Source organism: Coffea arabica, chromosome 10c (genome assembly GCF_036785885.1).
Source record: "Coffea arabica cultivar ET-39 chromosome 10c, Coffea Arabica ET-39 HiFi, whole genome shotgun sequence".
Taxonomy (NCBI): Eukaryota; Viridiplantae; Streptophyta; class Magnoliopsida; order Gentianales; family Rubiaceae; genus Coffea; species Coffea arabica.
Genome location: NC_092329.1, coordinates 9175185 through 9186423, shown reverse-complemented (window position 1 = coordinate 9186423; position 11239 = coordinate 9175185). Strand labels below are relative to the sequence as shown.

At 37.9% G+C, this 11239-nt stretch overlaps 1 protein-coding gene across 1 annotated transcript; it reads left to right on the top strand.

Annotated features, from left to right (window-relative positions):
* The first annotated feature begins 1725 nt into the window (after window positions 1-1725).
* LOC113714705 (serine/threonine-protein kinase CTR1) lies at window positions 1726-10590 on the top strand. The gene is made up of 15 exons (XM_027238716.2): window positions 1726-3277; window positions 3869-4167; window positions 4249-4393; window positions 5406-5521; window positions 6152-6357; window positions 6874-7290; window positions 7392-7432; window positions 7848-7916; window positions 8173-8273; window positions 8377-8461; window positions 8539-8637; window positions 8725-8793; window positions 9420-9551; window positions 9685-9779; window positions 10034-10590. The coding sequence occupies exons 1-15, from the start codon at window positions 2384-2386 to the stop codon at window positions 10128-10130; spliced, it is 2865 nt and encodes a 954-aa protein (XP_027094517.2). The 5' UTR covers window positions 1726-2383; the 3' UTR covers window positions 10131-10590.
* Window positions 10591-11239: the final 649 nt, after the last annotated feature.

Genomic DNA, 11239 nt, shown 5'->3' with positions numbered 1-11239 from the left:
CTAGATGCATGACAAAAATTAACTTTCTTTGTAAACTTAAGATTTTATATTGTGCATGTGGCATGTATTTAAAGTTAGTATAAAAATTTCTACATTAACACTAGGGATGACAATAGGGGTAGATGTTTGCATGTGCTCGTTTTGCAGGAGAGAAATAAGGTGGGGATTGGGGCAAGGCGGGGCGGCGGTGGTGGGAGAATTTTTCTCCCAGTGCCTTGAATGGGACGAGGGACAGGGGAACATACCCTTGGTCCATCCTCCGCCCCGTACCTACCTAAATTTTAACATAATATAATATAACATTTATTTCTGTTTTTATATGTATAATATGAAATAAATACTAGCTAGTATGTGTTACTGTTATTATATAAATATATTTGTATGAATTAAACAATATGTTTTTATGATAAGATGATGTAGTATTCTGCTAAAACTTCAAAAGAATGATTAATAATAATTATTTTAGATCTATATAAATAGAAAAAGTTATATCAAATATAAGATAATAAATGATAGTAGAATGGAGCAAGGTATTTGTCGCGGCAATGGAGCGGAGCAGGAGCAGCAAGGATTGGGGGAGTAGGGAACGAGGTGGGGCAGGAGAAACTTATCTAGAAGGAGGCGGGAGTGGGGGAAGCTGACTGCCTGGCTGCCTTCCCTAATTAACACAAACTATTGCAAAATGCACATACATGATACAACGTGTGTGCAATAAAAAAAATACATAATATTTATAGTTACATATTTTAGATAAAATTTTTATTATTGAAGCAAACTTTAATCTTTTAAATATTTTTTATAAAATAATTTCATATGTAGTTATGATATTTAGAGATAGTTATGTTAAAAATATATATATTTAAATGGTTAAAAGTAAAAATAGTTGTAAATAATTATAAGTAGTTAAAGTAAAAATAATTTTGATAAGAATAAAAAAGAAAGTTGATAAAGTGATGCTAAATGTTAAATTTAATGTTAATTTCAAAACCCTTCTTCAGGCTTTATATACAGTATAGATATCTAATGAATGCAAATAATGAAATCAAGTTGCACGTACACCAATGGATAAAATAAAAAAAAAATGAAAGAAAACCCTCCGAAATTTCTGTCGAGCCAAAAACAAAAAGCTCCAATATTAGCAATCGAGCCAAGTATTTGTCAGTATTTGGACTGAATTTTGTGTTTGGATTGTATTTTTTATAATTTTTTATAAAAAAATTATTATAATAATTTGATATATATATAAATAAAAATAATAAAAAATTATAATCCGGAAACAACGTAATTTTTTAATGAAAAATTGCAATCCAAAGGCCGTGTCTAATTAATCAACGCAGTATTCTCGTCAACCAACCAGATCCTCGGCTTTCAAGAAGGGCCTCACAGTCAACTTGTCCCGCCTCATTTTCCAATGAGGATAGCCCATCATGCTGACACCCATGGGCCCAAGTCCTCCATCCGACTAGGATTTTGCATATACAAACTTGCACTTTTTTAAGACCATATCCTTCTAACCTGCGCGGCGGTGCACAATATTACGCACTCACCTCAATTTCGCGTACGGCTCCAAACTTCCGCTGACGTGTGCTACAGAGCTGTAGGTGCGCTTTCAACACCCGGCGCATTTTATTACCCACCCCTTCATTTCTATTTTTTTAAAAAAATAATTTCCCACCGATTGCCCTTTCTCCCTCTAACTCTTACCCGCGCTTAAAATACTTAAATTATAACCATTTCTCACAATTCTCTCTCTTTTGTTCGCCGCCCTTTCTCTCTCTGCATATAGATACAGAAAATTGTTGTCTGTATCTATATCCGAATTTTTACACTACGCCATTACCTGATAGATCGGAAAAAGAAAGCTTTTTCCGTTAGTCATCTTTACATCTCCCGATTCAGAATTCAGATTCTGTTCTCCTCTTGCTTCGAGTTTTGATTCAACCGCCTGAGCTGGATTGCCTTTTTTTTCTCTATGGCGTGGTCGTCATGTTCATCTGCAACCAAATTCGCCGATTTTGTTGGAGTTCGGCGTAGCCGGCAATACGAAAAGTACATTTGCTCGAGAGTTTGATTATTGCGCAATTGCTTTGTTTTTTTGTTTGGTTTTTTGAAGTGATTGAGATGATTGTAAATGCTTGATCAACGGTTGTTGCTGCTACTTGCTAGTCGTTGTTGGTGAGGTTTGGAGATTTTCTGGCAGATTGTACGGAATTGCCAGGTTCTGGAATTGTCATTTTCATTTGAAAAGTTAGTTGCAGTTAGTTTTGATTGAGACAGGCGGAAAAAGGTGTGTTTGTGGACAGGCGGGTAATAATTATAGGAGACTGAAGAGGAGGAGAGATTTTGGTTGCTGTTGTTTTGATCACGAGAGGATTGTGAAAAAATGCCGCATCGGACGACCTACTTTTTTCCACGGGAATTTCCTGACAACCGCGAATTTGATCCATCCTCGTCAAAGTTTTTCTTAGATCACGAGAAGAAAATCAGCGCCACCGCAAGTGTTCATGAATCCGCACATTCGAAAGCAACAGGTACAGGCACACTGAGTACTGGTCGTGATAGATATGGTGAAAAGGTTACACGTGTTTCTTATACAGCTGTATCTGAGGAGGAGAAGGAGAAGCAGCATCTACATGGTTTCACGGGTGATAAGATCCACCGAAAGCAAGTGGCGGCTTTTGTCAACTGGTTAGCTGAGAAGAAAAAGAAAGACAGTCACGTGAGGATTAAGTTAGAAGGTTGTGATGATGAAAGTGAAGAACATGAGCAGTTGCTTCCGCCGGCACCGGAGGCTGTGTCGCCGGAGATTGTGCAGGTCGAGGTTGGCCATCATTTACCTGCGCAGGAGAAAGATCAGCATGTGTTTGACCGGCAGCTTTGTTTGACCGGTGGGAGCAATTTCGATTATAGTGTTGGGAAGGAGAGTGGGTTTGTGAGGCCTTCCTCGTTGCAGAGGTTGTCGAGTTTGGGGAGTACTAGCTATGCTGGAAGTTTGTTCTCCGGTGGGACGACGACGATTTTTGATGCAAATTGGACTAGTAGCACTGGAGTTAAGGACTCGACGACGAGGACGAGGGAAATTGAAGAGGTGGAAGAGGATGAAGAAAGGGGTAATAAGAACAGTACGGTGCAGAAGTCTAAAGAGAGTTATTACTTGCAGCTGACTCTTGCGAAACGGCTCACTGATCATGCCACTCTTGCTAGTGAGCCTATGCTTTTGAAAGAGTGCACGAGTGCTGTGACTTCTGATGCACAAACTGTATCCTATGCTCTCTGGGTAACTCTCTCTTCTTTTTATCGTACCTTTTTATCCCCTTAATATTTGATACGAAAGTGTTATAAACTATTTCACTTGGCCTTTCCCCAGTTGTTTTGGCTGTTTTTGTGTCCCAGTAATTACTTTTATAAAGGCTTATGGATCATGGACTGATGGTTTAGATGTTTTCTTAGTAGGATGGCCAAGACGTATGATCAAGCTTCGGTTTTCCTCCCACTAATTGTTACTTCATACGGGGTTTTAATTCTTTCTAGGAGGATGCTGTGTTTTAAGCTTGCATCTTGGTGTCGGGGGTTAAATGCTTTCGCTCAAAAAGGAGATAAAGAGTAGTTCTAGTGACACCCCGGGCAGATATGCTTTTACTGATAATAAGTGACTGCAAAAATATTTTGGTTTAAAATATGAATTTTAGACATGGGCAGTACGTTTGACAAATGGAATCAAGTTTCAAAATCAAGATGCCTTCTTACAGCAGGAAACTTTCTACCTTCCTTTCCCTCATTTGGCTAAACTATCATGGTATCATGTGCAAATCTGCTAGCTTGTTCTTACGCAAGCCCTTCTGTTTACTGTGTTCCTGTCCATCTCCAGGTCAATGGTTGCTTGTCATATACGGACAGGATATCAGATGGGTTTTATAACATTTTAGGTATGAATCCATATTTGTGGGTGATGTGCAATGACGTAGAGGAAGGTACAAGTTTGCCATCTCTGATGGCACTTAAAGCTGTTGATCCCATTGATACATCAATGGAGGTAGTTCTTGTGGATCGGCGTGGCGACTCCCGCCTCAGGGAGCTAGAAGATAAAGCTCAAGAGCTGTATTTTGCAGCAGAAAATACTTTGATGTTAGTAGGCGAACTCGGCAAACTTGTTGCTGTCCATATGGGGTAGGTATTGAATTCTTCTTTCAGACAACCTTACACTTGTTTATGCTTCTTTGTAAGGCCATTAAGTTTGTTGAATTTAAGGGGCTCTTTTCCAATGGAGCAAGGTGATCTTCATATGCGCTGGACTTTTGTGAGCAAGAGATTGAAAGATATGCAGAAATGTACAGTGCTTCCCATTGGGAATTTATCCATGGGACTTTGCAGGCACCGAGCAATTCTCTTCAAGGTAATTTTGTGGAGCTACTCTTGACTTCTTAAAAGGAGAAAATTTCTCTTATACATTTTCTTTTACCCCAGGTATCTACTCAATGCACTCTAATTTACCCCAGGAAAATTTCTCTTAAACTAAATGATTAAGTGGTTAAATGGCCCCAATCCATATACGGGGCTGGTTAGGATTTGAATGTATAGGGATTTTGAGAGAACCATGTCGAAGGAACTTGGTAAAATGACCCCACTTTCATGATTAAAGAATCTTGTTAGGTTTTATATGAAAAGAATGAGAAGGTAATAAGTATATGAAAATATAGCTGATGTGTCCTCTTCACATTATCTATGGAGAGAGTGCTATTTTGCTGTATCAGCACAAGGAATGAAACCAAATACGACAGCTAGGAAGAAATCATGACAACAGTGAAGCTAAAAGATCAGATTCTTTATGCTCTTAGGACATGATTGTACTAATGCACTGATTTTCCAAGAGCACGGTTGGTGCCTAAGTGTCACAAACTGTCCACAGTTTACCATGGGAGTAGGCATCCTTAGTTGCTTCTCTTTGATAATGTGTAAAAAATTTGGAAGAGTGTTTCCATATGAGATGCTTTACATATCATGATTATTTAGGAATATTCAGGTATTTGTTTATTAATTACTCGACACAGAATTTTTCCTTACTGTATGTTGATCATGGCATCACTAGTTCAAATAGTTGAAAATTGAACTCATGCCAAACCTTGTTGAACAAGTAACGTCTTGTACATTTTATTTTATTTTGGTTCAAACATATAGATAGTCCTGTCTGGCTGGCTAGCTTTCTTGTGCTGTAAATGATGAAAATTTCAGTATAGTTATGTAAGGGAAAAGTTAGTTTGAAGTTACAAAAGTAATCCTTTCTGCAACTTAGTTTGGATAAGTGCCTACTGGCCTGAGTTACTGGGTCCCTTGTGCTTCTGGGTCACCTTGTTTATCTTATTATACAGGAAGCAAGGCCACTATAGTAACCACAAGTTTATATGCAGAAATTGGCCGATTATGTAGGTTTGCCCTGCAGGATAGCTCGAGGCTGCAGGTACTGTGTTGCAGACCATCGATCTTCCTGCCTTGTAAAAGTTGAGGATGACATGAGGTCATCAAGGTAATGCAATATGTATTTTTCTCTTAGATATTTGCCAGATATTCTATTCAAAGGAGAGAGAATAAGGATGGAAGGCCGTATTTAAAGATGTAGTTCTCTTTTAGTTCTTCTTGACTTCTTATTGGCTGGGAGACTGTAGTAGTGTCATTCTGTCAGTGGTAGCATGTTTAATCAAGTTGACTACCTATCTTTTAAATGATCTTTCACATGCTTTTATTTGTCTTGATTTTAGCAGGTCTCTAAGTTTTTTAATTTTGTATGTTCATTCTTTGTTCGGTTTTCCCCCTTCGTTTGATAGGACTTCTACTGTCCTAGAAACTACTTTTTTTTGTTTGGGGGGGGGGGGGGGGGGTGGGGTGGGGGGCTGTACTTGCAAACCTTTTTGCCATACCATTTTTCCAATGCTTGTTCTGCTATTTTTTTTAACTGTCTAGTAAAAGGCAGTTATCTTCAGGCTCGATACAATGCTTGAACTGTTTAACATATTTCTCTACATCAGGGGGCATGGATTACAAGGTAACATCATGTAGGCTAACAAGTCATATACTATAGTTTTGAACATGTCTTTAAGTTATTTTGAGATTTTGGTTCACGTGACTCTTTCTGAAAACACGTTTAATGTTTTATCAGGGAATTTGTAGTTGACCTAGTTGGCAAACCGGGAAATGTGCATGGTCCAGATTTTTCCATAAGTGAGGGAGTTCTTTCCTCAGTGCCTTCGCCATTTCAGATTTCTCATCTAAAAGAACATCAAGATCCTTACTTGGATCGTGAAGTATGTAGTCAAATGCAAAGCTCAAAGAAATTTTGCACTCCTAAAAATATTCTCTATTCAGGTATTTAATTCTTTTTTTTATGTATTTGAGTTTATTATTGGTTTTCCTCGTTGGTCAAGAATTGCGAGTGTCTTTCATTTGAATTTTATACTACAAAACACGTGGGGTGTTGTGCAAAATTTTCCACAGTGATTAATTTGAGTGATTACGTGATGCCTTTTGACTTTCTTCTACTGTGTATTGTTAGCTGCAGGAGCCCCTGGTGCTTGTCTACGTCCATCTAATGAACTAAAATCAAATGCATTGCCTCCTTGATTGCTGCACAATGTGGACTTTTACATCCTGTCACTTATCAGCATGAAATATGGGAGAAGCTCCTATGTTTGATGTGTTATGTATTCAAAATATTGAAATTCATTCTGCATTCAGCATCTTGAAGAATTCTTGTAATCACGAATTTACTTTTGAAACCATAAAGCGAAAGACTAAAGTGAATGAATTAGTTTTACAGTAACAATCATAATACTGGAATATGTGGCTTTTTGTCATTTGAAGCTTATTTTCCATATCTTTCAGGCAATGAGGAAGGTGGTCATGCAGTGCAGGGGATTGGCCTGCACCACAATCTGAGGGATACAATGTACTGTCTGACTAATCAAGCTTCTGGAAGTGCAATACGTGCACCTATTATGGCCGGTATAGCAGTGGATGAATGCTCTCTATCCAGAGATGAAAATGCAGTTGTTAGCCAGGGATACAAAAACGAGATCGTCATGTCTGGAAATTCAGTTGTATGTGCTGCTGGCATGCAAATTGCTAAGTTGACGTTGCCTGTTACGACAAGTTTGATGGATGTTGAGAGCCGACCTAAGAAGTGCGGGAGGTATCCTGCTGGTGGCCATTCTAGATACTTGAATCTTGAACCTTCACTTGCAATGGATTGGCTTGAGATATCATGGGATGAATTACATATTAAGGAGCGTGTTGGTGCTGGTACTTCCTTTGCTATCTTTTGTCTAATATGGAAAGCTTAAGAATTACCGTTAACTTTATCGTCTGTGCAGCAACTAAAATGTTTGCATCCTGCCTTCCAGGTTCATTTGGGACTGTATATAGAGCTGAATGGCATGGATCGGTTAGTAATATAGCTCCAACTTTATTTGTTATCAGCTGCCCTTTTAGACACTCTAAGACTCCCTAAGTTATTTGTATCCCTGGTACCAAGATATACAGGTAGTTTTGAGTGTGCATTTAGGTGTCCATTACTACTTTACTTGTTCCCAGAACTAAATTTGTTTATACAAATAAAAGATTCCTTGGTCTGCTTGGAATCATTTGTGCATGATCATGTACTAAATGCATTAAAAGATTACAGATCTAGAAATACTCGCCACTTTGAAGGTGATATTTGACTGAAAACAAAGTGGGATGTGTATGGTTCATGTTTATAGAATTTTCAGTCTAGAGCAAAAGCTTCCTCTTTTTTCACATTATGATTTTGAATACAATATTCGTTTCATGTGAAGCTCAAAGTACTTAATTTCTTGCAGGATGTTGCGGTCAAGGTGCTAACTATCCAAGATTTCCATGATGACCAGTTCAAGGAGTTCCTGAGGGAGGTATGCCTTGCGGACCTAATTGTTCGCTACAAGTATAATGATCTCAGATACTTTTCGTATGCAGAATATTTTGTTATCCGACAGTCTTGTGGCATCCACTCTGGAATAAAAAGTCATTTAAGCATGGATCACAATGCACTTACTTCATTGTCTATTATATAATCTTATTTTTGCGACGTGAACTTGACTCCTGTGCCAGAGTTCTTTTATGAAGTAGTAGCTTATATTCTGAAAAACAAATCTGTGGCTTTTCAAGGTTGCAATTATGAAACGTGTTCGTCATCCAAACGTCGTTCTTTTCATGGGAGCTGTTATGAAGCGTCCACATTTGTCGATTGTGACAGAATATTTACCTAGGTACATTTTTTCTTAGTTTCTGTGGAAAGTTAAGTGCTATTTTGTCACCAGAGATTAAATTTTCACTAATTTATGTATGCAATGGCCAATTGTTATGAAACAGAGGAAGTCTGTATCGCTTGATACACAGGCCTGCAGCTGGAGAAATATTGGATCAGAGGAGGCGGCTAAGGATGGCTCTGGATGTGGTTAGTGCAGAATATAGATGTCCCAATCATACTGCTTATCCTCATGTACAAAACTTTCTTATGCCTATTACTTGCAGGCGAAGGGCATCAACTATCTTCATTGTTTGACTCCTTCCATTGTTCACTGGGACCTCAAATCTCCAAATCTGTTGGTTGATAAAAATTGGACTGTAAAGGTACACAATGTTAATCCACTTGGTTGGTAAATTTGCTTTCAACCAACCTAGACTTGCTTTAACTTCTTTTGTTATGGTACGCACCAGGTTTGTGATTTTGGCTTGTCAAGATTTAAAGCAAGCACGTTTATCTCATCAAAGTCTGTTGCTGGAACGGTAAGCCTCGCTATCCTCTCTCTCTCTCTCTCTCTCACATGCTTGCGCATGTACAATTAGAAGGATTAGTGTTGATACATCACTAGTTTGTGTACTTTGTCACATTCCCTTGTAGGTTAAGCTTTACTTGTAGAATGAGATACTGATGGTGCTCATGTTTGACAAGATTTCGCTGAGTGTTTAATGTAATTGTCATTTGAGTGCAAATGGTTATATAAATCTCATTGATTTGATTATATCTAATTTACCCTTGGGATCAAGGTCTAACCAATTTCTAGAAATGGTGTTAGCTTTGCTGTGAATAAACGTACCATAGCCACGAAAGTTTTTGAATTGCTGTTCTGTTGACAGAAGAAGAGCTCTCCCACTAGGGAGTTATGTTTCTGATTATGATTTGTTGCACTACTAATTATTTACTAAATATCTAAGGAAGTTCTATTTCCCAAGTCTTATGTGTACATGCATTTTAGCTTTGCATATGGATTTTTTTTAGCAACTATTTGGACAAGTGGTCTCCTTTTCTTGCTCAACAGAAAGTCAGCTATATGCAAGTTAACATCTTGCAGGTTGAGCATTTATTTGGCCCTGCATCATTTAGCATGTAACTCTCTTGCTTTTCCTTTCAGCCCGAGTGGATGGCCCCTGAATTTCTTCGAGGAGAGCCCTCAAATGAGAAGTCTGACGTCTACAGTTTTGGAGTCATCTTGTGGGAGCTTGTGACTATGCAACAGCCTTGGAGTGGGCTTAGTCCAGCTCAGGTTTGTTTTGAGCTGTAATACAGACAACATAAAGTGCTGCATGGAAAAATTACATTTGTAGCCTATTTCTTACACAAAGCACAACCAAGTTTCATAATGCCATATAATTGAGGAAAACCTTGAAATGTCTCAGGTTGTTGGTGCGGTAGCTTTCCAGAATAGAAGACTCGTTATTCCGCCTAATACATCTCCTATCCTCACGTCTTTAATGGAATCATGTTGGGCTGAGTAAGAATTTTTTGCTGTTTTAGATCTATTGTTACTTCAGTACTCCTGTACATTCAAAAAGATATTCGGTAATCTGATCTGGGATTTGGCCTTTGGGTTGAAATGAATCTAAGTTGTTGGAAGGGATTGGCTCGTGCAAATTTGTAGCGAATTTCTTAGATTCTGTAACAACTAGATATAAAACAAGTTGCTTGTCTTTGATTACACCACACCTCTTATGCTATTAATTTCTGATTTTTTTTTTTTTGGGACAGTGACCCCGCACAGCGTCCGTCCGTTAAGAGCATTGTGGAGACACTAAAGAAGTTGTTAAAGTCCCCGATGCAGCTGATTCAAATGGGAGGGCCATGAAGAGGCATCTCCAATTCTTGTTGTCAGGCGTTTTGACGATTTTCGGCACTTTGGTACGCCTAATTGTCCATTGTGGTGTGGTGAAGAAACCACAATTTAAAGTAATGTAGATAGAGATCGTTACAGAGTTAAAGCAACAAGTGGAGATAGTTTCTTAGCTAACCTATCCGAAGAAGTTAATTAAAGATGTCCACTGCCTGTTATATTTGCATCTTTGGGAGATCCTGTAGCAGGTTTCCTGCAGTGCGCAGCCGCTGGTGTTCCCGTGACCATCTTTTTTTCATGCCTAGCGACAAATAAACAGCCGTATGCCATGTATTGCATTTGCAGGTTTACTTTGTTGGCCATAATGAGCCAGAAGCAGATGCATCACCCAACTCTAGTTTATGTAATTTGAATAATGTTAATTAAAATTCAGCTAATATGTTTTTTTTGTCAAGAAAATTCAGCTAATTAGTCATGGTCTCCTTGGTGTTTTTTTTTTTTTTTTGTCTAGTATGTAATACTGAATGTGATCGACCATCTACGATAAACATCTAACATTAAACTATAAAGAGCACCTAGTGTCGTATCATTTTCCATTCTCTCACCATGGATGCTGGATCATAGCAGTTGCAAAACGATTTGGGGATCTTAAGAGCTTTTCAAGTCTTTGGAGCATTTAAGACTTGATCTATTGGAACTTTTGATGGAATGCCAAGGCAAATGACGTTTCCAGTCATGATTACCGATTCATCTTAGCTTTACGTCTTTTAAGTCAATATTTTACATATTAATTAGAGACAAACATAGCGGATACACACACTTCTTTTTTCATCCTTTTTTTTTTTTTTTGGATAAACGTTCTTTTAGTATCTTGCACATATTGATTCTGTATTTTGTGTACAATATAAAGGGTGAGGACTTTATGTACAATATATAGGATAAAAACTCTAATACGCTGATTCTGTATTTTGTGTATAATATATAGGACAAGGATTCAAATAAGATTGTGTTTTGTGTGATTTCATCTAGTCTTTGTACATGTTCAATTTTTTTTTTTGGGGTGTATATGTTCAAATTTTTGCATACAATTATAGTATACTATTGTTCTAAACTTATATCAAGTG

Coding starts and splice junctions, on each gene's coding strand:
- LOC113714705 (XM_027238716.2), top strand. CDS start 2,384: ATGCCGCATCGGACGACCTACTTTTTTCCACGGGAATTTCCTGACAAC. Junction 8,274..8,376: donor GTGACAGAATATTTACCTAG/GTACATTTTTTC, acceptor GTTATGAAACAG/AGGAAGTCTGTATCGCTTGA. Junction 8,638..8,724: donor ATAAAAATTGGACTGTAAAG/GTACACAATGTT, acceptor GGTACGCACCAG/GTTTGTGATTTTGGCTTGTC.